The sequence below is a fragment of the Microcebus murinus genome, chromosome 12 (assembly GCF_040939455.1).
Source record: "Microcebus murinus isolate Inina chromosome 12, M.murinus_Inina_mat1.0, whole genome shotgun sequence".
Lineage (NCBI taxonomy): Eukaryota > Metazoa > Chordata > Mammalia > Primates > Cheirogaleidae > Microcebus > Microcebus murinus.
In genome coordinates this window covers 42,272,285-42,300,146 of record NC_134115.1, presented here as the reverse complement: position 1 = coordinate 42,300,146, position 27,862 = coordinate 42,272,285, and the positions used below count along the sequence as shown (strand labels likewise).

Below are 27,862 nucleotides of genomic sequence, written 5' to 3'. Positions count from 1 at the left end.
TAGTAGATCTCCCTTGATTCTGAGGCCATGCATCCATTTCATTTCTGAAAGACAATTAGAATGTTCTTCCTTAACCAAGGTAAGCTTTCCCTCTCTGCAGCCTGTCACTCACTGATCCTACCATAAAACCATTCTAATATTTTTACAAAGTAGTCTTTCAAATATGTGAAATATTCTACCCACTTCCCTGGTGCATCTTTGCATATGCTCAGTTCTGTTACCTCTTCCTCATGTGACATATTCTAGACCATTCTGATCTCTTTGCATTTGACCTGTCATAGTTTCTAGATGGTGACGGCCAAACTGGACACTGTTCTTGGTATAGTCTGGTTGGCTGAGAGGGCAAACAAGTAATTTCTTGCCATGACTCAGTGTATTTCTTCCATTAATGCTTCCTGTGCTACTCATCAATAGCTGTGTAACAAATCACCATAGAACTTAGGAGGCTTAAAATAACAGTGGTCATTTATTTGCTTATGAATCTGCAATTTAGGTGGGTCTCAGAGGGGATGGCTTATCTCTGTTCAATTGGCACCACCTGAGGTGGCTCAGCTGGAGCTGGAGCTGGAGGATCCATTTCTATGATGGCTCATTTACTTGGCTGGCCAGTTAGTGCTAATTGTCAGCTGGGAACTTAGCTTGAACTGTTGGCCAGGGACTTTGTTCTTCTCCAGGTGGCTGGTTGAGCTTCCTCACAACATGGCAGCATGGTTCCAAGCTTCAGTATTCCAGGTGATGTGAAATATAAACTGCTAGTCTTTAAGCCCAGGGCCCTCAAACTAACACAGTGTTAGTATTGGTCAAGTAGTCACAGAGACCATCCCAATTCAAGGGGAGGGGCCAGAGACCTCATTTCTTGACAGGAAGAGTGACAAAGAATTTGTGGCCATCTGTCAATATAATCTACCACACTTGTCAAATTATTATTCCTTGTCCCCCTCCCCACTTCTAGCTATATTACACTCCTTAAACTTGTCAGCTAAAACCCAAAGAGTTGTTTCTGAACTCTTGTTGTGTCTCCTCATCTTGTATTTGGACAATTGTTTTACACGTGACAATTTTGTTTTTCCTGGGTTCCTCCTAGAATTACAATTGGCCCTCTGTATCCAAGGGTGGTGCATTTGAGAATTCAACCAACCTTGGATAGAAAATATTTGAAAGAATAACAGTAAAAAATAACAACACAACAATTAAAAACAATATACACAATAAACAGTATAATATAACAATTTCCATGGCATTTACATTGTGTTAGGTGTTATAAGTAATCTAGAGATGATTTAAAAGTATATGGCAGGATATACATGGATTATATGCAAATACTGTGGCATTATGTATAAGGCACTTGAGCATCCATGGATTTTGGTATCCTCAGGGATCCTGGAACCAATCCCCACAGATGATTTTACTCTTTTTAAGATTATTTGAATCTCAACTCTGGTGTCCATGATGTGAACTAGCCATCCTGAGACTGTACATCCATAGATACCATAAGAATGTTTACTATGTCCTCACTGAAGTCATGATAAACATGCTGGACAGGACAGGCCTGTGACTATCAGAGACTCTTCTCCATACTAATATCTCCATACTCCATCAAATGTTGTGTGGCTCTGGTGACTTAATCAGTTAGGAAGTGACTTAATAGTGCTGTTCAATCCACACTCTCTGACTTAGAGAGAGAGAGACTTAGGTGTATGATTGAGGAAGACCAAACAGAACATGAGTTTGATGTGAATTTCATGCATTGTTTACTTTTCTTTTGCTATTTCATCAGTCCACAGGTGTTGAAAGTCTTTACTGACATTCAAGTGGTATGAATGGATTTCTTTGGTGATCACTTCAGATTAGTGTGTTATAGAATATCTTATTTCAAGTCATTAAAGGTGACTGTATTTTAGAAAGCAGGGAAGCATGGGACCAAGACTTGAATTTCTCTTGTGGTTTGGGGCTAAAGTCATTATCTTCTTAGTTAGTAGTTGGGGCAAAATTTGAGCCTTTTCATGATCCAGCAAACCAGGAACCAATATATAGTATTTATTTGCCATGATCCCTTCATAATATTAACTTAGATTTTTAAAGTAATAGCATCCTTGTAAAGCAAAATCATTTTGTGTGCCGCTTAATGCCATTGGTGGAATAAATACAGCACATCAACTATGAAAACAGCCACATATTGAAGAGCTAAAGAAAATTAAACTCTGGGGTTTAATTACTTGAGTATTTATATGCTTCTCCTTCTGTTTCATTTGTCTTTTCTACTAATAGATGTTGGTGGGGAAAGCCCTTGAATTTCCTGAAAGCTGTTTCTTTGTGAATGAAGGTCTCTGTGATAAAATATTCATGGATACTTTCCATGATCTACATACATGACATAAAATGCCAAGTAGCAAGACTGTATTTGATGCAAGTGTGCTAATAGAATCAATAAAAATGTCATTCATTCATTGAACATTCATTGAACACCTCTGGGCTAAGACAGACAGCTCCTGTCCTTAGGAAGCTTAAAAGATGCTCACCACAACTGAAATGGAGACTGATAATTATACAGTTTTAAACTCCAATCTATGAACCCAGAGAGAGACACACTATCTAGCCTGAGAAAATGACTTTTAGGCAGCCTTTTTGTTTTTTCTTTTTTCCTTCCTCTTGTGGATCATGAGGCAAATGAAAGAAAAACTTGTCTTCAGCATTGTTGTTAAAAAAATTTCTTCTTACTCTTTGTCTTGGGTTGTGATGCTTTAAAAGAAATGAAAACACTTTCCCCCCATTCAGTATCACACTGAAAACCTGCATTTGCTCTGTGTCCTGAAAATATCTGCATTCCCACTTGGAGGGACATGACGAAAATGGCAAATGCCTCTGCCCTGTGACTGCAGGAAGCATGAAGCAGCACTGCTGAGTAGCAGGGAAGTGTGGTCTGTTTAATGGGAAGTTCTTGGCTCCCATCACTTAACTCTTCTAATCACATCAGCACCATTTTCATCCCCTTACATCTATGTGATGTTTCAGTTTAAAAAGTGATTTTATAAAACAGAACACCTTTCTTCCTCGTAACATCCCTGTGAGATAGACAGGGCAGGTGTTGTTATCTTTCCTCTGCTTTTGTGGATGAGTGGTCCAGTCTACTGCTTGCAAGTGGCTGGCACACCTGCGACAGAAACTCGGTGTTTTGTCCTGCATCCCAGCATGCTTACTCCTCTCTCACAGTACAGTCATGCGGTGAGAAAGCATAATTAATAGGTGAGGTAATGCCGGGCGTGGTGGCTCATGCCTGTAATCCTAGCACTTTGGGAGGCCGAGGCGGGCGGATTGCTCAAGGTCAGGAGTTCGAAACCAGCCTGAGCGAGACCCCGTCTCTACCAAAAATAGAAATAAATTAATTGACCAACTAAAAATATGTATACAAAAAATTAGCCGGGCATGGTGGCACATGCCTGTAGTCCCAGCTACTCGGGAGGCTGAGGCAGTAGGATCGCTGAGCCCCGGAGATTGAGGTTGCTGTGAGCCAGGCTGACGCCATGGCACTCACTCTAGCCTGGGCAACAAAGTGAGACTCTGTCTCAAAAAAAATAGGTGAGGTAAGAAGTTTTCTGTTAGAAATAAGAAAGCCCTTTAGTGGGGAAAGGATTTTTTTGTTTGTTTTTTTGAGACAGGGTCTTGTTCTGTTACTTGGGCTAGAATGCAGAGGCGTCCACTATAGCTCACTATAACCTCAAACTCCTGGGCTCAAGCAATCCTGCTACCTCAGCCTCCCGAGTAGCTGGGACTACAGGCATGCACCGCCATGCCTGCCTAATTTTTTCTGTATATTTTTAGCTGGCCAATTAATTTCTTTCTATTTTTAGTAGAGATGGGTTCTTGCTCTTGCTCCGGCTGGTTTTGAACTCCTGACCTTGAGTGATCCTCGCACCTCGACCTCCCAGAGTGCTAGGATTACAGGCATGAGCCACCATGCCCGGACTCTGGTTTGGGTTTCCAACTTAGTAAATTGCTGTGACTGTGGGCAGTAGCATCTGTTGGGGGTAATTTCTTTTTCTTGAAAGAGATAGAAAGCCCTACTTTCCATTTTCTCAGTGAGGACGGTCTGAGTCACACTTTATATTTTATGTGAAAGTGAACAACTTTTCTTCTTTTCAGCTGTTCTCACTTTACTCTGGAATGCTCAACCTCATTGAAGACAGAAAAACACATTGAGTTTTCAATTAAAGATTACATCATCTGTGCAGATTCCAAACAGTCTCTTTCGGAGTGACTCAGGGTTTTGGGGAAGTGTGGGAGTGGTAAATGCCATGAATCTGCTAATTCATTAACTAATCATTAAATCTGTGAATGTCCATGAATAAGTAAAAATTTATACTCTGCATCAGGCCTATATCTCTCCCTTCTCAAAGGTTTCTCCTCTCTTTTCTCCTTCCAAGGTGACATAGGGTGCAGGAAGAAGTGGGGTAGGGATGGCTTTGGTCTGGGTCCTGCTCCTTGGCTGAGGGCTCCACCCTGTTGTCTTTGCGTTGGCTTCTTTCCTTGCTGCCTCTGCCACCAAAGCATCTGTGATTGCTGGACTGTCCGTGTGCCCCTCACCCCGAGACCGTGGCATTCTCCACTGGCCTTGGTTGGTCCACAGGTGTCTGAGGCCACTTGCATTCCATCCCTGTCTCTGCCCTTTGTTACAGAATCATCTTTATACCAAGCTATCTTTAAGAAAACATCTTATTTTGTGATAATTTCAAACTTACAGAAAAAGTGCAAGAATAATAACAGAGAACTTTTGAATACCCTTAATCCACTGTTAACATTTTGCCACAATTGTTTCATTATTCTCTCTATATACATATTATTATGTATTTTTTGTGAGTCATTTGAGAGTAGGATTTCACTCTGGAGAAGGTGGTCTAGAAGGATGAATCAGAATCTTCCTTGTGAACAAAGGAGCTTTCATATATATGTATATATAATGGAAAACTAGGCAGTTTATTAAAAATAAAATACATTACAAAATACATGCCCTTGATATCAGGAATTTTTTTTCAGGAAATAATCAGGCAGGTGAGTAGAGGGTTTATTACAGTAGTTTATAATACCAAAAGTTTGGGAGCAACATACATATCTAAAAATGAGGGACAGGTAACAAATTATGGTACTTTCATTCAGTAGAATGCCAGAAGAATGCTGTATAGACACTAAGTGTGATAAAGCAACTCGGTTTATTAAGAAAAGATTCAGGATAATTACAGTATATAATAACTTATAATAAATATCTTTAATAAAGTTTTAATAAAATATGCATAGATGTACTTGGGAAAAGATCTGGAAGGATATATTCAAACTACAATGTAATCTTTAGGTGGAGAGCTACAGAGTGGTTTCAATTAATTTAGTTTGTATACTAGAATAAAAAGAAACAAGTTTATTTTATTGGGGCTATATTTCTGGAATGTTCAACACATAGCAGGAAACTTTTGTTAGTTGATTTTTAATTTTTTTTGTTTATTTTTTTTGTACTGATTAAATATAGTAACACACGGTATTGTTACCTGATTTTTAAAATTGGTAAGAAATGGAGGTGAGATGTTTAAAATAATTGAAGGGCTGGTATTGTATGCTTGCATTTGTGGAGATTTTTCCCACAGGACAAAGAAATAAACACCTGACTCTGCCTTTTCAATGAACAGATCTCACTCAGATATGGCAACAAGTGGCCTTCGCTTCACGTCATGTGATTCGAAACAGGCATCCAGACATCGTGGAGCATCTGCTGTGCGCAGGTCAGGAAGGGTGTGTGGGCATTCCTGGGGGAGCAGGGGAGAGCAGTCCAGCCCTTTAGGGAATGCCGTGCTGATAATCGGGGTGTGTTTTGTTGTTTGGCAGACTAGTGAGGTGAGGAGAGTCCCAGGCAAGTACAGTGCCCATTTTACAAATTAGGGGAGGCGGTGAGTAGCTGCTGAGGGTCTTAGAGAATAGGAGGCACTGTTGTATAAAAGCAGCAACAAAACTAAAGTTTTGGGGTACATAACTTCCTTTTGAGTCTCTAAAATTTTTTAATGATTATTTTTATTATAAAATAATATAACCACATTGCCAAGCCTTAGGGAAGAGAGGGAGAAAGGAGGAACATTAACTATGATTATGACCACTTAAACACAGACTGTTAGAATTTTGGTGTATTGCATTCTGGTCTTTTTCCTAGGCATGTGCTTCTTGATATAGTTGTAACCATAATAGATCTTTTTTTTTTTTTTTGAGACTGAGTCTCCTTCTGTCACCTTGGATAGAGTGCAGTGGTATCAACATAGCTCACTGCAACCTCAAACTCCTGGGCTCAAGTGATCCTCCTGCCTCAGCCTCCTGAGCAGCTGGGACTACAGGCATGTACTACCATGCCCAGCTATTTTTTTTCCATTTTTTGTAGAGATGAGGTCTTGCTCTTGTTCAGGCTGGTCTTGAACCTCAAGTGATCCTCCTGATTCAGCCTCCCACAGTGCTAGGATTACAGGTGTGAGCCACTGCGCCTGGCCAAGTTTTTCATCATAAAAGTGTTGTGAACAGAGTTCAAATAATTTGAGAATAGGAGAAAAAAGTCATTAATTATCTCCTTACCCAACATAAATCAGTAAAAATTGTGAGTTCTCAGAAGGTAGAGACAAAATATCTAGATATCCAAAATATCCAATGGCGCTGGGAGTCTGCGATCTGGTTATCTAGGTCCACAATGTCAGTGGAATAAGTACATTAGGGGAAATCTTGCAGCTTGTCTTAGTTTGTTTTTTGTTGCAAAACAGGATACCTGAAACTGAGTAATTTGTGAAGAAAAGGAATTTATTTCTTACAGTTTTAGAGGCTAAGTCCAGGGTCAAGTTGCCACACTTGGTGAGAGCCTTCTTGCTGGCGGGGGCTCTCTGTGGAGTTTTGAGGTTGTGCAGGGCATCACATGGTGAGGGACCTCAGTGTGTTAACATGCTTGCCCCGTAGCTCTTCCTCTTCTTATAAAGCTACCAGTTTGATTCCCATGGTAAGCCATTAATCCATTAATCCACCAATGGATTAATTCACTTTTGCGGGCTCTGCCCTCATGACCCAATCACTCTTAATGGCCCCCACCTCTCAGTGCACCCTACTGGGGATTAAATTTCAACATGAGTTTTGGAGGGGACAAATATTCAAATAGATGGCTCTTGATGCAAAGCAGGAACTTTTTCTGGATACACTTAGCAAGCAAAGGGTCCTAGAATTCCTGTCTGCTTTTTGCTCCCTTGATCCATACCAGTTCTTCCTTCCACACACATATATTCTCAAGTCTTTGTAAATAATGACAATGCAATACACTGTCTAAAAAAGAAAGAAAAGAAATAAAAACTGTTTAGAAAATGTTGCTGAAGCAGCGATGTTCTGAACTTTTATTCATCCTCTCTCTTCCATATTGATATTTTATTCTTTGTCCACTGTGATCTTTCCTAACTTGTTTGATATAGTACAGTTGATTAGATAAATGCAGAAAACAGGTTATTATTCAAATAAACCCCTTTAATTGTACTTGACAGCTCTGAATTATTGAAGGGTATTCAGTTACTTGCAAAATAATGATGATAATAGCTGGCATTCCTTGAGGACTTCTCCGTAGCAGACACCACTCTAAGCACACTATGTGTATTAACAGCACAACCTCTGAGGTGGGTACTTTTACTAGATCCATTTCACAGGTAAGGAAACTGAGTTACAAGGGAGGAAAAGTGACTTGCCGCGATCATATACAGTGCGGTCAGGAAATGAATAAAAGATTCTGGTTCCAGAGCCTAGATCCTCATCCACATTAAATGTGGTTTTTTGCAATCAAGCTTATTAATAAGTAATTAATAAAGGAAGAAGTGGAATTTGAAAGTAAGTGATGATAATACAAGTGTAGTCCCAAGTTTTTATGTATTTGTTTTGTATACTTTTCTTTTTTTAAATATGAGACTAAAAACTCATTCTGCCTTAAATTAAACATATCTTCTAAATTAGAAACAGGAAGAAAGAGTCCTCACCTATACTGAAGAGATACATAAAGGCACCTGTGCAGGTCTTCAGCAGGTCAGGAATATGAGTAGGTGAGCTGAGCACCTATGGCTTTTGGAAAATGATAGGTGGTTAATTTGCATTGGGATTGAATGTTCGCAACGCACACTCTTAGCAACCATTGCCTTTGTTTCTCCTGCAGACATTGTGAAATAGGAAGATGTTTCAAAGATGAGGCAAAGGACTCAGGGAGGTTAAGTGATTTTCTGAAGGTCACAGGGCTAGAGAATGGCAATGCCGACTTCTGATTTCCAGTCCAGGCAGTTTTCTATTGCATCATGCCAGGCTTGAGGGGGATGCCGTGTTGATGAGCCTCCTGCAAGATGCTTGGTTATTTTTAAAGAGCTTTGCTTACCGGTCCAGTCTGGTTGGTCAGGTGTGGTGGGGCCAGAGTTCCACTTCTTGTGGTAGGTGTGGGTAGCCATTTTAGGTTCTTAGTCTAAGGAGGCAGTGTGGTGAGCATCTATTGTAGGCAGAGAAGAGTAGTCTGAGGATGAAGTAAAGCAGAATTAGTATTATTTGGGGATTTGTCAGACCCACCCCAGGCCTACTGAATCAGAAACATTGCAGGTGGGGTCCGCAATCTGTTTTAGCAAGTCTTCCAGGCGAGTCTAATGCATGCTAAAGTTTGGGAACCATGGAATTAAAATAGTAATCGTCAGGAAGCATTCTTGCAGAATTCAGACCTGAAGTGATGAGTCTCGATTAACATTATGGCAGTGGAAATGGAGAGGAACAAGTGTCTCCAAGAGATGTTTGAGAGAAGTCTTGGCCAAGATGAAAGTTGCTATCCTGGTCACTCCTTGCAGAACACGCGGTAGCATGGGTGGGTGGTGGTGGTGGGGGTGGAGGAGAAGGGTGTTAATTCCAGGTGAACATCATAGTAAACCACTTAGAAGGGTTGAGTTTATCGTGTTTGGAGGTGCTGAACTCGCTCTTTTGTGTATCCCTTGAGGCTGGGACATGTATAGTATATCCTCCCAGGTGACAATGTGGCCAGCTGAGATGCAGAGGTGTTTGTTTGTTTGTCAGGGGAGCCAATATCTGTTCACAGCCCATTTCCTGGTAGTAAAGGATGAGCTGTAACCTCAGAACTGGTGGGAGGGAGGATTAAGGGAACACATGAGAATAAAACTGGAAACCTGATATTTGAAGGGAAGTGGTGATTAGAAGGAGTGAGGATTTCTGAGTCAATGTGTTTCCTTTTGTTCTTCGAATAAAATCTGTCCTCTTTGCGACTATAGTTTCTGGCTTTTGCCTGTTTTCTTTTCTCCCACTTGCTGCCTTGCTTGTATTTGTAGTTTAGAAACCCCCTCTCTCCCCAGCCTAGATATTCCCATAGCTGGCTCTCTTATAAAGCACTTGGATGTCACCTTTTTGAAGAGCTTTCGTTGACCATCCTCTGCCCCTCCCCCAAACCAGGTTCTATCCCAGATGGCTTATCCCACTCTGAGATGACCCTAGTCAGTGTCTGGTCTGCTTGTGTAAGTCTGCCGTCCCCTCCCCAGTAGAATGACAGCTCCTTGAGAGCCAGGGCTCCTGTGTATCTTGTTTGTTTCTGTATCATCAGCACCTAGAAGATTGTCTGGCATATAGTTAGTGCTCCATATTAGTTGAATGGATTATAGGTAAAGATTTGATTGGGGGGAGTAGAAGTAGGCAGTCAGGGAAGAAATGGGTTGATAGACACCATGCAACACATGAGGGCTAACTTGGACTGGGTGGTAGAGATGAAGCAGGATAAATTCCAGGGAGGTCCTGGAGGTAACACTGACAAAATTTGGTGATGGACTGATACAGGAGGTATCAAGCAACTTTCTTGTGAAAAATCTTCCCGTGAGAGGTTTGTGAACTCCATTCTTATTTGATCTCTTCATTTATTGGAAACTTAAAGGCAAAGCAATTATTAGCTCTCTAGCTACCCCTCCATCAAGAGCTTGTCTCATTTCTACTGTACCCTAGATGAGGTGCCTCAAACTCTAGGCATGAGGAATTTTCTGTTTTTACTCAGAACAACTCTGCCTACCTACTCATCTACCACTAAACAATATTTTATTGAGCATGTACTATGTTCTTGGTACTGCCGAAGGCACTGGTGGCCCAGTAGTGACCAAAACAACCTGCTTGCATTTATGTCCTAGAAAGGATGGATAAGCATGTCCACAAATACCACATGCACAAGATACTTTTGGATGGTAGTAAGTTGTGTGGAAACAGGAGGGGGTATGGTCAGCTAGGCTGCTCTGCGTTGGTGCTGCATTGGCTGAGATCTGAGTAACAAGAAGACCTGGGGGTGGACCGGGGGTTCCAGGAAGTGCCTTCAGAACCCATTTTTGGTATTTCTGGTGGACTAGAGTAAGTGATGTGGGACTCATTTTGTTACTGAAATAGTTTCCTATTAAGAGTTGCTACACAAAACATTTTAGAGATGTCTGTAGTTTTAAAGAACAAGATTTCTGTCAGAGTGATTAACAGATAATTTTCAAAATAGGATTAAATCATGACTCATACAGTTACAAAAAATGAAGACATATTAAAGATTTTATTTAATCATTAATGATACTTATTAATTATTAATCAGTGAGGACACTTGGCAGATGTTATAAAAGGTTCAAAGGAGAAATCAAAACAGAACAAATTTGTATGGAGTAAAGGAATGTCGAAATGAATGTGCAAATTCAGGAAAATTAGCTGCTTCCACAGTAGGGGAGGGAAGTTAGTTGAACCTCTGCTGGCCAGGGCAAAATTTCCACATATAAGACAATTATTTTGTGCTGCTACCAATTACCTACAATTTACAGAGTGGCCATAGCTCCTGTAGAGTCAGAATCAAATTACCTATAGAGGTATCCTCTGGAGTCTAGATAATGCATAGTTTTCCACTGAAGCACCTTTTTTCCCTCATATAATCAAACTAAAACAAAATGATCTGCCCCTCCCCCATGAACAGAGGTACATAATTCCTGCACTTGTGCTCTTTAGAGTGGCAGGGAACTGTCGTCTGTTTAGCTCCTGCTGTGAGCAGTATTTGTCAGTGTATCTCATGCTCACAACAGCCCCGTGAAGTGGTGGTGATGGTGGTCGTCCCATTTTACAGATAAGAAAGTTGAATCTCAGGGATGTTAAAGACACAGTAAGTGGCAAAGTTAGAATTCCAACCTGTCCTCCTGTCTCCAGAGGCCACACACACACACACACACACACACACACACACACACACACACACACACACACACACTTGCTGGGACAACTTGCTAATAGTAAAAGCTATAGAAATTCTATGTTTTTTTTTTTTCTTGACTTTAGTTCATCATCAGCAAAGGTGGATCTCAAGAGTGGCCTAGAAGAATGTGCTGTGGCATTGAACTTATTTTTAAGTAACAAATTTACAGACGCCTTAGAATTGCTTCGTCCATGGTAATTAACTGTATTTCTTTTAGATGTAATATTTTTCAGATATTTCTGATGATTCTTTGATGTCATGCTTGTAAGTTACTTTATCTGTTCCTACTTGAATGTTTATAAAGCTAATTTGATTAAGACCCTTTACTTTTTGGTCAGTTTTAAAAGTCAGTCAAGAAATCTATTTTTTCAAATTTAATCAGTAGAAGATATCCAATTCTTTCTCATGTTTTAATTTCCATATTTGTTCAAATATTGTCATCTTATGTAGTTTTTCAGGGCTTCAATTTTGCTTTCTTCAGTGAAATATTTTTATGGCTGATCCTCTTCAACTTAAATATCATTGAAAAATATTTCCTTTGCAAGGGGAGGGGAAGAACTAGAATATGCTTATTTATAGGATTCCTTTATCAGATATATAAGTTAAGCAATTTAATTTCAATCAATAGTTAATTTTTGAAAATTTTCAAATGTGGCAAAAAACCCTGTGCTCAGCCTGTTTACTAGGCTTTTCGCTTGGCGAGAATGATCTTACATTGTGCCTTCAAAACAGTCACTTTCTTGGATGAAGCTTAGACCTTATATAATAACTTTCTAGAAGATTATTAATCACATTCCTTACTTTCAGTGGCCTACAGGGTGACCTGACTGTCCACTGACTTTGAACCTTAGAGGCTAATTTACCTACTGAGGATCTGCTCTGTTAATTCTGTTAAGATCTGGAGCAGCTGAGGTCAAGGTTGGGCAGTGAGCATCTCACAGGGTAAGAGCAAGTGATGAGATAGATAGCGAAGCCCGTAGTCTAAGGAAGTGGACCAGTGTTGTCTCAAAACTTGTCTCATAGTCTGCACCTTCCTTGCCTGTCTCCTGCCTTTTCCCTCTGTCTTTCTCGGTCCTTCAGACTTCTGTCTTCTTCTGACTCTACCTACCTTTGTCATCTTCCATTTCCTTGTCTTTTCCTCTCTCTCTGTCTCTTCTCTCAGCCTATCCGCCTATCTCCTTTGTTTTTTGTTTTTGTATTTTTTATTGATACTTTATAGTTGGACATATTTGGGAGGTACATACACATTGGTATTTTGATAGCTGCATATAATGCGTAATTATCAAGTCAGGATAATTAGGATATCCATCACCTCAAGCATTTATCTTTTCTTTGTGTTGGAAACATTACATTTATTCTCTTCTAACTATTTTGAAGTATACAGTAAATTATTAACTATAATTTCCCTACTATACTATTGAATACTAGAAGTTATTCCTTCTGATTATATATTTGTGCCCATTATCTCCTTTGTTTTTAATTCAAACAAGTCTCTTATTTCCCCTGCCACTGTTACCCTGCTGGTGATAATGTGGGATGAAAATAAGTTATTTAGTATTATATTTAGTTAAGTTTTATATTCTCTGATCTTTGTGCATGTTTCACTGTTAAAAATACTTTTTTTCTAACTTGAATCCTTTTCTTGCCTCCTAGAAGAGCTTTCAGTTAAAAATGTGAGGTTTGAAACCACAATTAATGATTAACTTTGGGCTGCTTTTATTCCTTGTGGTTCTTTTGAACAGGCAGTGAGTGCCCTTAATGTTCAGGACAAACTACTAATTTGCAAATTATTATACCACAGGATGTTTATACTGTTTCCATGGGGGAGAAGAATAATGTGGGTTGCATTTGTTTTGCATAGCAGCAAGCTGTTGTGCATTAATATTTAAATTAAAAACAAAACCATGCATTGCTACTTTAAACTTTATAAATAATTAATATAACTTAAGTTTTGAGAAAAGAAATGGTGGTGTTTTCACAGCCCGAAAATCTGGATATCTGCCATACATTAGGACTAATTAACATCCTTAAGAATCCAAAGCAATTCTTACTGTAACTTGATAATCTGAATTATTAAGAACTTTAATTAGGAATCTCAGATAATGGGATTAGATTAGACTAATTTATTACAAAAATCTTGCTTACTCTTGACCTCTGGCTGGAGAGAAGAGGGGATGGTTTTAAATGAGCCTTTATCTTACCAAAAAACCAGAATCTTTCACAAAAATACATTTCCAGCAGCTTTTATTTTAGCACTTACTTCAGAGCCACAGATAGTGCATTGCCCCTTGTTCAACTGAAAAAAATAGGTTTGCTTTGAAACCTTTGAATCCACAGGCTGCCCCCTTGTGCTGAAAGTGGGAAAAGCATGTTGTCCACTCCGGCTTCAACCGGGAATATTTTATTCTGCCTATGTGGGTTTAAATTGCAAAGTCGTTGATACCTGAGTTTTTAAGAGCACACCTTTCATAGTCCATATCATTTCAGGGATTATGGTGAAGGAGTAAAGGCTATTTCTGTGAAAGTCAGGACATGCATTTGCTAGGATTTCTTATGATCAGTATCAGACAAAGCCTGGAATGCTTTTTCTGTTCTGTACTAATTCCCTGTGTTCTCCCCAGGGCTAAGGAGAGCATGTACCATGCCCTGGGCTACAGTACCATTGTGGTGTTGCAGGCCGTCATGACCTTTGAGCAACAGGACATCCAAAACGGCATTTCGGCCATGAAGGACGCTTTACAAACCTGCCAGAAGTATGCCTGAGTAATTAAACACTTGAGATATGACTGCAAACCCTCATGCCTGTGTGACACAATAAATGCTGTTTGCCTGACTGAGAGCTCTGTGTTTGAAGCTGGCCACAGTTACAGAAAAGGGCTTTTATGTAATAGTATTAAATTTTTTTTATTAGGAATTATAATAGCATTCCCATTTGACATCTATACCTTCTATTTTCTTTTTGACAGCTTGGGGCCCAAATTACAGAGACAGTTTGAGGGGGATTTCAGTGGAGTTAGCAGCAAGCATCTCTCACTGTCTCCCTGTAGTGGGTGAGATCAGGTGTAGCGTGCCATAGCGAGCCGAGCAAGGAGTGTTCTTGCTTTATGTGGGAGATCTCTGAGTTCAGAAGCGAATGTTTTGTTTAAGAAGGACATATTTGAAGACTACAGTTGTACAGGGGTTTCAAAAAGAAAAAGGATGTTTTTGAACACTTTGGGTTGGTCAAAATGAGATGGATTTTTAGTTTATTTTAAGCTCTCCTCTGTACGTATAGGAAGACCTTAGCAAAAGCTATTATTAGCATCGGTGAATTTTAACATGGGTAAAATTACATCCTCATGTAGTTATGTTGCAGACCCCACAAATGAAGAGAGTTTTCAAATATTGAACTTTTAACTCCTTTTTAACGTTTTTTTTTTTTCTTTGGTGTAGAAAATCTTATCACAGAAATATTGATTTTAGCCGTAGAGATTAAAGATGGGTGCTCTGCAGGTTTGCAGGTTTGGTATTCACCGGTGTGTGTGGGTTTTCCCACACACGTGTTTGGTAACATGGATTGCATTCCCATGGCTGCCAGCCAGTGCAGGGTCTAGAGTGTTGGAAGAGGACTGTCTCTGCCCTGTCCACTGTAGGGTTTGGCATTCCAGCTTGGTGACTCTTTGGTGTGACTGTGACCCAAATGAATGTCAAATGAAAATGAGCGCAGTCTAACTTGCCGTTATTTTTTTCTTTTTCTTTTTCATCTCCTCTTCTATTATTCAATGCAGATATAGGAAAAAATTTACGGTTGTAGAATCTTTCTCAAGTCTTCTTTCTAGAGGATCACTGGAACAGCTGAGTGAAGGTAAGAGTTATTTAAAAGATTACTTTTTGCATTTATGTAAAATTAAAAAATGATCATCTCATAAATTCAATACTGAAGTGTGTATAGTAAATGGTATCTTTTTTTCTTCCTCGTCTTGCTCACCCTCCAGAAGTAACCATTGTTAATAGTTGGTTTTGAAGCTTTGCAGACTTTTCTGTGTACATATACAAGTATATACATAAGGTATACATAGGGTTTTTGTTGTTGTTCACGTATTGCTCGTTTTTTTGCAAGCATTGAATCACATGATATATGTTGTTCTACAAGGTGATTTTGACATTGATGTTTTCCCAGGTCAGTACATATGAATATATATTTCATTCTCTTCAATAGCTATGTAGTATTCCATAGGATGGGTATACATAATTTACTACTTTTTCTGTATTATTTTTGTTTTTTCACTGTTACAAATAATGCTGTCCTAAAATCCTTGTGCATATGTCTTCATGCATTTTTTTTTTGCTCTGTCAGTAAAGGTTTGCTGTATGTCTTCATGCATTTTTTTCAAGTTATTTCATAGATAGATTCCTAAAAGAATAACTGGGACTGAAGGTTTAAAAAATTTTAAATATTTGTAGGTATTGCCAGTTTTTCCTACAAAAACTGAGGTCCATTTATAGTCTTACCATCCATCTACAGTTTTCGACAAGCTATTAAAATTTTTTTCCAAGGCAAAAGTAATTTTGATATCTTTTTAAAATGATAATGGAATATGTTTGATTTGTGAACATTTAGGAATATTCAAGAATCCAGGAATGGCTACAGCACCCTGATGAGGTGGTTGGGAGGAAATGACTCCTGTTGTTGTCAATTGCTTAATGTTCCCTCTGAGATTAGGGTAGAAGTCTCATGATCAGCCCTGTTTTGTCAGTGTTACACTCTAGTCAGAATGGTTCACAGGAAAGGAGCATCTGGAAAATCCTGTAGAAGAAAAAAAAAATATGTCCTTGAAATATGGCCATTGTAGAATAAAGCTTATGCTATCCCAGGAGAATTTATGCCCATGTTATCATTGTCAAACTTGTTCTCTGGAATATGTAACACAAAATACTAGAAGTATCTTTGGCTGATTAAAGCAAGGGCAACTCTGGATACTGCTGGCAGAGTCATTCCTAATGGTCAAGTATACGGCAGACACATTTCTGAGTGTATTTTATTATGAAGTTTTGTTGTGTTAGACAAGTACATTCAACTTGTTATGGACATTGGGGAACCTGGGAACATTTACATGATGTGAGAATGTTGATTATAGCAGAGGATTATGAGACATATCACATCTTTGGGACTTGTTCCAAAAGGGGTATGATGTTGACCCCAAAACGTGGTAAAACAGAATGGCATTTCATTTGTCAGCCGAGGCAGCTGAAACCCATCATCCAGAAACAGACCTCCAAGTATTCCTGAGAATTTATTTATCTCCTTGACTTCAGTTAGAATATGTTTTCATATTTTACATGTTTGGGCCATTTATATAATTGGTCCCAGTAGGTCCAAAGTCCACTAAAGTGGGTCAATGGAAAATTAAGAGGGCCCCAAAGGAATTTGACTCTTTTGTTTGCATTCTCCTTTCTGTTACTGTTACCGTCTATATGGCTTTTCTCCAGTAGCCCATTGACCCCTGCCTCTCTTTTCCTTTATAGTATGAAGGTTGACATTTGAGATTTTTTTTTACCTTAGTTTTGGGAAGAATCACATGGTATTTTCGGTGTGAGTATAAATAGTAATTTTAAAATAAAATGATAATGCCCCATTTTTTAAAAGCTGTGGCAGATGCTGCCCTTGGTGCCTTCCTTAACATTAGCCAATCTAATCTGTGTAACCTCTTTATAGACTAGGAACTGATGTTCAGAGAGATTAAACAAATGGCCAGGGTTACCTGATGAGCTGGGGGGGGGGGGGTTAAATCTGATCTGCTTCCCCTGAGCCGCATTCTTCCCACTGGAACACACATGTTCTCCTGTAGGTGGGTAGAAAAGGGCACAAAATGTATCCTATCTGGATGAGTGAAATGTTGAATTATTTCTGTGTTAGATGTCTTGAAAATAGATGATACTGTGTTCTTTTTATAATATCTTTAGTTAATGGCACTTTAGGAAATCTGGCAAAAGGTAGAAAATTACTTTTTACCAATTGTTAAAAAATAGACCAGTCATAGTGGCTCATGCCTGTAATCCTAGCACTTTGGGAGCCCGAGGCAGGAGGATTACTTGAGGCCAGGAGTTCGAGACCAGCCTGAGGAAGAGTGAGACCCCCATCTCTACAAAAAAAAAAAATAGAAAAAAATTAGCTGGGCATGGTGGTGCGTGCCTGTAGTCCCAGTTACTCAGGAAGCTGAGGCAGCTTTGGGAGGCTGATCTTTTTGAGGTTGTAGTGAGCTATGATGACACCACTGCACTCTAGCCTGGGTGACAGAACAAGGCCCTGTCTGTAAGTAAACACACAAACAGACTAGCTTGTGACTATAGCCTATTCTAAAATACAGGTTTGTTTAGACTTTTTTCTCTAAAGGCTGTACGTAGCTAACATTTCAGTGCATCATGAAGATATTTTCTTCAGTGGACTAAGGAATTTATGATTGAGAGATATTCTGGTAGGTACATACTCATAAATACCTAATGGCTAATTCTGAGAACTAAGGAATTGCACAATGTAAATCAACCGTGGTGAAAGAATAAGACTTACAAATCAAGTTGTATTTCATTCCTAGTGAGTTTGGCTGTCACTGCAACCCAAACAGACTTTGTGTTTGAGGGAGCATGTCAAAACATTGTAGCTTTAGTGTGTGATTTGTTTTTCCTCTTGGTAATTTTCATTTACATCCTTGAGTGTCTCCTTGTCTGAAGGAGTATGTATATTTCATTAAACTTTTCAAGGGTTTAACGTGAAATGCACCAACTCTTTTCTTATGTGCCTGGCACGTTGCCCTGACTGGGTGTCAAATTGCCTTTAAAAACAGATACTTATATGCAGTGCCTAGGATATGAAAGGGATTTACTGTGAAGAATACTTATTTGTGGAATACAGAGTTCGAACTCTCCTGCCTTCTTGTTATATCCTTTGTGCAGCTCTTAGATTTGTCCATCTGTAGCTTAACCCTGATCTGTCCACCCTTCTGCCCAGAACTCTGCAAGGATTCACTGTTGCTTACTGAACCAAACCTAGACTCTGACATTCAAGGCCGACCACAAGTGAGCCCCGACTTTCCTTTCCAGCATCATTGCCCTCTCCTCCCTTGACATAGCCTGGCCTTTCCCCGAAGGTGCTCTGGGCTTTCCTTGCTCCATGCCTCGGCTCCTGCTGGTCCTCCACCACCACCGACCTCATCCCCTCTGCACCTGCCCCAAGCCAGCAATCTGTACTTTTGAGCAAACTTTCCTAGTTAATAATTCCGGACAATTCTCACTTTGTTACAAAGTTACCTAGGAAGAGGACATTCTGGCGGCTATGTAAAAATATTACCAGTTTCTGTCCCACTGTACACACCAAGAAAATCAAGAGGCACACTTGGAGGGGAAGCATTCCGAAGGACTGAGACCCTGACTGTGGATGCTGCTAGAATGTGCACAGGTTGCAACTGGCATGGGTTTGACCCCATCTATCTGTGTGCTGGTGGGGATCTTAGCTGCAGAGTTGCTTCTTTGTAAATTAAACATTCGGAATATGAGTGTGGCAGCAGTTAGGACCCATTTGTGAGAAGCAGTGGGTTGTATGTATATAGGGTGGGGGTAGGGTTTGTGTGTATAAGAAAGTAGTGTTCTTATCTAGTTGGATTCAACAGCATTCTTAATAACACAGAAATACCCTATTTTCCAGCTACTTATTCAACATAAAAATGCTTTCTGCTTTCTGAGCTTTTACCAAGAAGCACTGACATGGCCAGGGGCAATAATCTTAGTGAAAGTAGCTAGCATTTATCAATTGCTTACTCTATGTAGCAAGCTCTGCACACAATGCCTGTGTAGTCCTTCCACTGCGAGGTAGGGATGTTATTAGTGGCCTTTATAAGTGGGGAAGCCAGCAGAGAGAGGTAGGGTAGCATGCTCAAGATCCCATAGCTAATTCATGGTAGAACCTTTCCACCAACCTAGGCTGTTACACACCGCAGGCTCATTCACTTAAATACCATATCAATCTGCATCCTGTGAATAAAACAGGAATCTGCTGACTTTATGTATACAAAATGCAAAGATTTGACTCCCCAGTCTCTGCAAGTATAAAGGATTGTTTATGAAACAAGGACATGTGTTTTGGGGCACTCCTCATGTCTCTGCAGTGCACATAGCTTTATCTGCCCCTAATATCTCGTTCTTGTGCTAGACAGCTAAATGATGAAATTAGCCTGAAACTGGGTTAGTGCTAACTCTTTATAATCAAGCCTTCTCTGTGTGAGGAGTCCTAACTTGGGCATGCAGGGCAATTCTTTTCCACAGGATTCTAGAAGAATTGCTGCTTTCTCTTTAGGTTAATAATGTGTCTAGTTATTGTCATAATTATCACACCTTCATATTTTAGAAGTCAGAATTCATAAATTTACTTTTTTAATCTTTATAACTGTGTTAAACTTTCATGTTACTATTAAGTTAAAAAATAAGTGGTTTCCTTTTTTTAAAAGTGCTTTTAAGTTTTGGTTTTCTTTTAGGAGCTGAGTTTGAGTCTCTGACACTAAGTGCCTGACTCTTTGCAGTTAAGTTTGAATGGGCTGAAGATGACTTCCCCAAACATTGTATATATTCCAGGAAAATCTTGCTGGGGGATTAAGAACTGAGGTTATCATTTTGCTTTTATGGAAGAACCAAAGCAATCTAGGTTTTTGTGTCTCTCTTGGGTACATTTATCTACTGGTCTTTCCTGAACATCTCAGAGCAATTACGGTAGACATGGGATTTTCCTTAATATAATTTTATTTGTTTCTAATAGAGGAAATGCATGCTGAAATCTGTTATGCCGAGTGTCTCCTGCAGAAAGCAGCACTCACGTTTGTGCAGGTAATGAACGTTGGCTTAGAATTAGTATTGGCCGGGAAGACTGCCAGTATGGCATAGAAAAATGGGGCTCATTCTATGTTGGTGCTTCAGTTCTTTTGACTTAGAGTGGTAATGAAAGATGTTTGTTTGTTATTCTGATAAAGGCTGGCTCTAAAAAAGACTCCAGAGAGCTTTATTTTTACTCAAATGCACTTAAAGTCCATTTAGAATTCCAATCTGCTGGGAATCACTGCCCTTTAAAGAAACTGCTTTGCAACTGCCACACCTAATTTCTGGACACTTCTGTGTGAAAACTGTGATATTATTCCTTTTTACGCTTGCTACTGGTAGAGGATTTATCTGCACGGGAGTGGTCTAGGGGGAGGTGGGATCCTTGATCCTTGGCCACTCCCTTCTTGTACCATCTGCTTCAGCCAAGTTCACTTACGCATGCGCATGCGTAGGTAGCCAAACTCTCCACGTATACTTCAGATTTTATTTTTCCCTTTTTTTTTTTTTCTACTCTCATTCACCCTTCTTGCTTTCATTTCTTCCTTTGGAAGAGCAATTTTAAAAAGTCACTAAACAAAACAATGAATCCTTATGTGGTATTTTAATATCACCTCTAGGAACTGTTTCTCTATCTTCCAAAACTTCAAAAAAATGTAGATTTTCACATAGTAGCCTCATGGGTGGTAGTGATGGCTACAGTGAGGGAATGGTAGGTGGAGATTGTAAGGCGTCAGAAAGAAATTCAACAATAAAATGGAAAATGTTCCTCAGTCTGAACTTTTTAAATTATTTTGGGAATTACTTCTTTCTTTCTCTGGAGGTTGACCTCTTAGGTTGGAATCTGGTAAATTGAATCAGTGTGCTCCATGACCCCGTTTCCTAAAACCCTACACATTACAAAGGCTGGTTGATAACAGCGGCTTACTGCCTCAGTAAACATTGTCATGATAGTCACGGAGGCCCAAATTGTTTTCTGATGTGTTTTCCAAATGGGGGTTTGGCAATCAAATCTGGGAGTTTGAAGGCTGTTTTTATATCTGGGGACTTGAAATTAAACATCTGGGAGATAGCCATGAATTTTCCCTCTTCCTCATGCTCCCATACCCAGTTACATATTCATGTTGCTTTTGCCTTTTATAGATTTCACAGTTCCATCTTTTTTCCTGTGTAGTCTATCATTATTCTAGTAGAGGTGCTCGTGTAGTAACTATACAGCAACTTAGTGACTCTACTTTCTTTCACCTCCAGTTCATTCTCTATTCTGCAATTGAGTGCTGTCTCAAAAATGAGACTCTGACATGGTCATTCCTCTACGTTAGAAGTTAGTAGCTCTGATGAACTCTGGTGGTATCCTGTATCAGACTGTCACAGACAGGGTGGAGTTCAAATGAAACTGGTGCTGCTCCCCAAATTCCCTACTCCCCTTCTTACAGGTGTCCTCAGATTGCCCCAAGCAGGGGTATATTGCATACTTGAGTGGCACTGGTGGAGGTAGTTGTCTTACTCCTTGGTCATTCCCCTCTTTGCAATGGATTCTTTAGCAGTGCAGAGTTACATGTACACACACACACACACACACACACACACACACACACATGACCAAATCCACCATGATCTTTAATGCTTTCCTGCCTTTCCACCTGAATCTTACTTTGCTTACAGAGTTCACAACTGCTTTACTTCTGTTCACCTGGCTGCTTTCTAACCATTTTTGTGCTTTAAGCACCTGTGCTTCCAGGAGGCATTTCTGGCTCTCTCCAGAAACATGCTGTCATGACATCCTGTGCATGCCTTCTTCCTCCTTCCCTGTGCATGCCTTCATCTCTGAGCACAATGTATTGCCTTTGTCTTTTTCGCATTTGGGTGCCTGGTATAAAATAGGCTCTCGGTAAGTGTTTGATGAATCATGAAATGAAATACTCTTTTCTGAGGCACATTTTAATTTAAGCAATTCTTTCTTGCTCAGTATTGGATCTTATGTAATTATAAGATTCCTTAAAAATAAGATAAATATTTAAGTTGTGTTGTAAATTTTCTATCTATTGATTCTTATAATTGGAATGTTAAATATTTGAGTAATTAATGAAATGAGTAAACTAAATTCAGTTTTTCTTTTGCTTCAGAAGGATGCTTAAGTACACAGGAACTAAATACTAGAGCATCTTTCTGATAGCAATAGACTAGAAAAACATTCTCCTTGGAAATTTGAAACATGGGACTGTCTCCACCAACACCATCTATTAGAGTAACTTCCTTGAAGTGCTTATTTGATGGAATTTATTAAGAACATTAGAAAAATCCTAGAATGCTGACCCTGAAAATGCCATTCATCTAGACCAACTGCCTCAATTTTATGGTCAATGACCATCAGACAAAGAGAAGTAAAGTGGTTTTATTTTTTTCCCCTAAAACAAAATTGAATATTAGTGACAGCCACTTTAGAAACCAGATCAGTTATTTTTGGTCTGAAAATGTATATGAATGAAATTCACAATGTTAAATAGACTTTACCTGCTAAAGTACTCTGTGAAAGAAGAACCATAGTTCTGTTTACTGGATATGATGGGCTGGAAAAGTTAGCCTTAGAGCAGATCCTTAAAGTCAACCATTTTGGATTCTGTTGAACCCAGAAGAGAATTGCTTAGTAGATATTGATGTTGGTTAAAGTAGGTTTGCACTACATATGGCCCCTAATTGGTAAGGATTATCTCCTTAGTAATAAAAAGTAATGCAAGGATTTAAAAATTTTTTTTGTTGTCCTCTAACTTGGAAGAAAAATGACAAAAAATTTCACATTAATGCATGTATAGCAAGAAGAATGTGCTAATTTCAAAATTATGCCCTCAAAAGATAGTTTTTTTTCTAATCACAGAAATTCAAAACTGTAGGGACAGCTTAAAATTTTTGGTAAATGATCTAATTATTTAATTGAATTATTTTCAGGATGAAAATATGATCAACTTCATCAAAGGTGGACTCAAAATTAGAACAAGTTACCAAATATATAAGTAAGTTTAAAAGTAAGATATAGTTTTTATATGATTTTGTGCCATATACTGCTTTGTTCTTCAGAATTTTCATAAACTAAGTATGACTAGGTTTTTTTAATTTGGTGTTGGTAGAAATGCGCTTCATTATTAGCTGAGTACGTATTCAGTGCCATAGGACAACAGATTTAAGTTTAAACACAATTTTAAGAGCAAAATAGCTGAAAAGAAAACTACTGACATAATATCTTTTTTTCTGATATAATTTCTGATTAGATAATCTTAGTTTCTCTCTCCTAAGAGCAATTTATAAATTTATAATAACAGGTATGTCCTTGGTTCAGACTTTAGAGCAGCACTACCCAATAGAACTTTCTGCAGTGGATGGCAATGTATAATTAAGATGGCCCATAATGTTGTTCATATCTTCTATATCCTTACTGATTTTTGTCTAGTTCTGTCATTTCCTCAGAGTGTTAAAATCTCCAACTTTGAATCTATAGTCATCAATTTCTCATTTTAGTTCTGTCAGCGTTTGCCTTGTAGATTTAGGAGCTCTGTTGTTAGGCTCATGTATATTTATAATTGCCCCATCTTCCAACTTTTTTATCATTATGAAATGTCCTTATTTAATTCTTATAATATTTTTTGTATTGAAATCTATTTTGTCTCATAAGTATAGTCAGTCATTCTTGCTTTTTATAGTTAGTCTTTGCATGGTATATATTCCTTTACTTTAAACCTATCTTTGTTTTAATATTTAAATTGCATTTCTTATACATGCACATAATTGGGCAATTAATATGTTTGCACTTGTGACTACCATTTTGGTTTATCTCTTTGCCTCATCTGTTCCCTACCCCTTATGCTGTCTTCTTTTGCTTTAGTCAAAATTAAAACAAAATAGTATAATCCTTTATTGTCTTCTTAGCTATATCTCTCTTTAATTATTTCTAATGTTTGCTCTAGTGACTTTAATATATCCTCCTTAACTTATCACAGTCAACTTAAAGTTAATATGATAGCACTGCACATAAAATACAAGAACTTTGCAAAAGTATAGTTTCCTTTATCACCTGTTGTCCTTCATACTATTCTCATGATATATAGTACACTTACATATATCATAAACCCTATAATACAGTGCCAGACTTTTGCTTTAAACAGTCATATGTTATAGTCTTCTCTCTTTACTCATATATTTACTGTTTTTGGTATTCTTCAGTCATTCCTGTTTACTTTCAGACTGAAGAACTTCCTTTAGCATTTCTTGTGGTGTATGTCAACTTTCAACAAATTCTCTCTGTTTTATTTATCTGAAAATATCTTTACTTTTGCCTTCATTTTCAAGGATATTCTTGCTAACTATGGTATTCTGATTAACAGAGGGTTTTTTGTTGTTTTTTCTTCTTTCAGCCCTTGAGAAACTTCCATTCCATTTTATTGAGGCCTCAATTATTCATGATCAGAAATCAGTTGTCATCTATATAATTGTTCTCCTATGTCTAATGTGTCATTTCTTCTTGCTTTTTTGAAGCCTGACTATTTTGTATCTTTGGGTCTCAGCCATTTGACTTTGATGTATCTAAGTGTGGTTTTGAGAAATTTATGGTTATTATTTCTTCAAAAATTTTTTTCTTTGCTATTCTCATTCTCTTCTTTCTTTCTGAGACTCCAATTATACCTGTTAGTCTGCCTGATTTTGTTCATTAAGTCACTAAGGTGCTGTTCATTAAAAAAAATTTTTTTCAGGGCCGGGCGCTGTGGCTCACGCCTGTAATCCTAGCTCTTGGGAAGCCAAGGCGGGCGGATTGCTCAAGGTCAGGAGTTCAAAACCAGCCTGAGCAAGAGCGAGACCCCGTCTCTACTATAAACAGAAAGAAATTAATTGGCCAACTGATATATATATAAAAAAAATTAGCCGGGCATAGTGGCACATGCCTGTAGTCCCAGCTACTCGGGAGGCTGAGGCAGAAGGATCACTCGAGCCCAGGAGTTTGAGGTTGCTGTGAGCTAGGCTGACGCCACGGCACTCACTCTAGCCTGGACAACAAAGTGAGACTCTGTCTCAAAAAAAAAAAAAAAAAAATTTTCAGATTGGATATTATACCAACATCTGGGTCATCTTGGAGTTGGTTTCTACTGATTGCTTTTTCTCTTGACTGTATGTCATATTTCTGTTTCTTCTCATATTCAATAATTTTTTATTGTATACTAGATGTTAACACATTATAGAGAGTCTGTATTTTTTTATCCTTTCTCTGAAGAGTGCTGATTTTTATTCTAGGAAGCATTTAATTTGACTAGAATTTACACTCCAAATTCTTACTCTCCAGTAGTGAGCAGCATTTGAAATCTGTTTTACTCTTTCTGCTGTCTTGCTCCTGCTTTTCCTTGGAGTCTCCCCAGTGTTCACATAGTTCATGGGTCAGCCAAGCATTTGAGTGGAGTTTTAACACAGATTTTGGTGTTCCCTTCCTGTGTGGTTCTCCCATATATGGGCATTTTCCCATCACCTGACAGCTACTCTGGCAGTCTTACCCTTTGTACTCTGGCTTTTTAAGCTAGTAAGACGGTGGTTTTCCATTTGAGTTCTAGGCACCCTACATTGAATAGATTGGGGAATAGCATTCAGTGAATGCTATTCATCGGTGAATAGCTGTGTAAATGTAAAGTTCATACAATAGTTGTTCCCTTCTTTAAAGGTTTGATTCTTTTCCAATTTCCTTCTATTTTTTTCCCTTTGCTTTCTACTACCTGCAAATATACTTTAAATATATATTTTATACTTTTCCAATAGTTTATAATTGTTATTTATGGGAGGGTTAATCTAACATAAGCTATACTGCCATTACTGGAAAAAGAACCAAAATTTAGTGTTTTAAGGGGTACTTTTACCTAAAATCACTTCATAAAATTGTGTTCCATTCAGAATCCTGGGAGGGGGTTGGTAGATTTTGGGCACCTGACATACTATTTTTAGATTTCTTCTTGAAATATGTTTAGAAGGTATAAAAGAATGTTTAATTGAGTGTTAATTGCTGTTCTAGTCATCAAAACTTAAAAAAATGAAAGGAATGAAAAATAGTCCTGTAATGGCAAAGACATATGGGCATACCTCATATTATGGCTTCAGTTCCAGACCACTGTAATAGAGTGAATATCACAGTAAAGTGAGTCACTCAAATTTTTTGGTTTTCCGGTGCATTTAAAAGTTATATTTACATGATACTATAGTCTATTTAATTTAAAAACACTTTTATTACTAAAAAATGCTAATGAATATCTGATTCTTCACCAAGCCATAATCTTTTTGCTGATTGAAGGTCTTGCTTTTCTGTTGATGGCTGCTGACTTATCAGGGTGGTGGTTGCTGAAGGTTGGGGTAGATTAATTGATTTATTGAGACAGGGTTTCAGTCTGTCACCCAGGCTGGGGTGCAGTGGTGCTGTCATAGTTCACTGCAGCCTCGACCTCCTTGGCTCTAATAATCCTCCTGCCTCAGCCTCCCTAATAGCTGGGACTACAAACATGTGTCACTATGCCTAGCTAGTTTTTAAATTTTTTGTAGAGATGGGGTCTTACTGTGTTGCCTAAGCTGATCTAGAACTCCTGGCATCAGACCATCCTCCTGCCTTGGCCTCCCAAAGTGCTGGGATTATAGGCATGAGTCACCATGCCCAGCCAATTTATTAGAATAAGACAACAAAGAAGTTTGCTACATTGATTGACTCTTCCTCTCATGGAAGAATTCCCCGTAGTGTGCCATGCTGTTTGATAGCATTTTACCCACAGTAGAATTTCTTTCAAAATTGGAGTTAATCCTCTTAAACTGTGCTGTTGCTTTATCAACTAAGTTTATGTAGTATTCTGAATCTTTTGCTGTCATTTCAGCAGTGTTCACAGCACCGTCACCAGCAGTAGTTTTCCATTTCAAGAAACCACTTTCTTTCTTCATCCCTAAGAAGCAACTCCTCATCCGTTCTAATTGGATCATGAGACTGTAGCAATTCAGTCACATCTTCAGGCTCCACTTCTAATTCTAGGTCTCGCTATTTTCACCACATCTGCAGTGATTTCCTCCACTGAAGTCATCCCCTCACAGTCATCCATGAGGGTTGGAATCCACTTCTTCCAAACTTCTGTTAATGTTGCTAATTTTACCTCCTTCTATGAATCACAGATGTTCTCAATGACATCTAGAATGGTGAATCTTTTCCAAAAGTTTCAATTTTCTTTACATAGATCCAGCAGAGAAGTCACTCTCTATGGCAGCTATGGCCTTACAAAACATATATCTTAAATAATAAGACTTGAAAGTCAAAATTACTCCTCGATTTATGGGCTGCAGAATGGATGTTGTGTTAGCAGGCAAAAAAACAACATTAATCTCCTTCTATATCTTCATCAGAGCTCTCAGGTGACCAGGTACATTGTCAATGAGCAGAAATATTTTCAATGGAATCTCTTTTTCTGAGCAATAGGTCTTAACACTGGGCTTCAAATTATGTAAACAGTGCTGTGAAGAGATGTGCTTTCATCCAGGCTTTGCTGTTCCATTTATAGAACACTAGCACAATAGATTTAGCATAATTCTTAAGAGCCCTAGGATTTTCGGAATGGTAAATAAGCATTGGCTTCAACTTAGTCACTAGCTGCATTAGCCCCTAACAAGAGAGTCAGCGTGTACTTTGAAGCCAGATGTTGACTTCTTTCTAGCTATGAAAGTTCTAGATGGCATCTTCTTCCACTAGAATGC

General features: G+C 38.7%; 1 protein-coding gene across 3 annotated transcripts in view; it reads left to right on the top strand.

The window, feature by feature from the left end:
* TTC39B (tetratricopeptide repeat domain 39B) overlaps positions 1-27,862 on the top strand; it is a 108,267-nt gene that overhangs the window by 45,417 nt on the left and 34,988 nt on the right. For all 3 annotated transcript variants that reach the window (XM_012769658.2, XM_012769656.3, XM_012769659.3), the window contains 6 exons: positions 5,673-5,765; positions 11,359-11,469; positions 13,897-14,028; positions 15,043-15,119; positions 20,058-20,125; positions 23,060-23,124. In XM_012769658.2, coding sequence (XP_012625112.1) covers positions 5,673-5,765; positions 11,359-11,469; positions 13,897-14,028; positions 15,043-15,119; positions 20,058-20,125; positions 23,060-23,124 — 546 coding nt within the window. The remainder of the gene's footprint in view (positions 1-5,672; positions 5,766-11,358; positions 11,470-13,896; positions 14,029-15,042; positions 15,120-20,057; positions 20,126-23,059; positions 23,125-27,862) is intronic.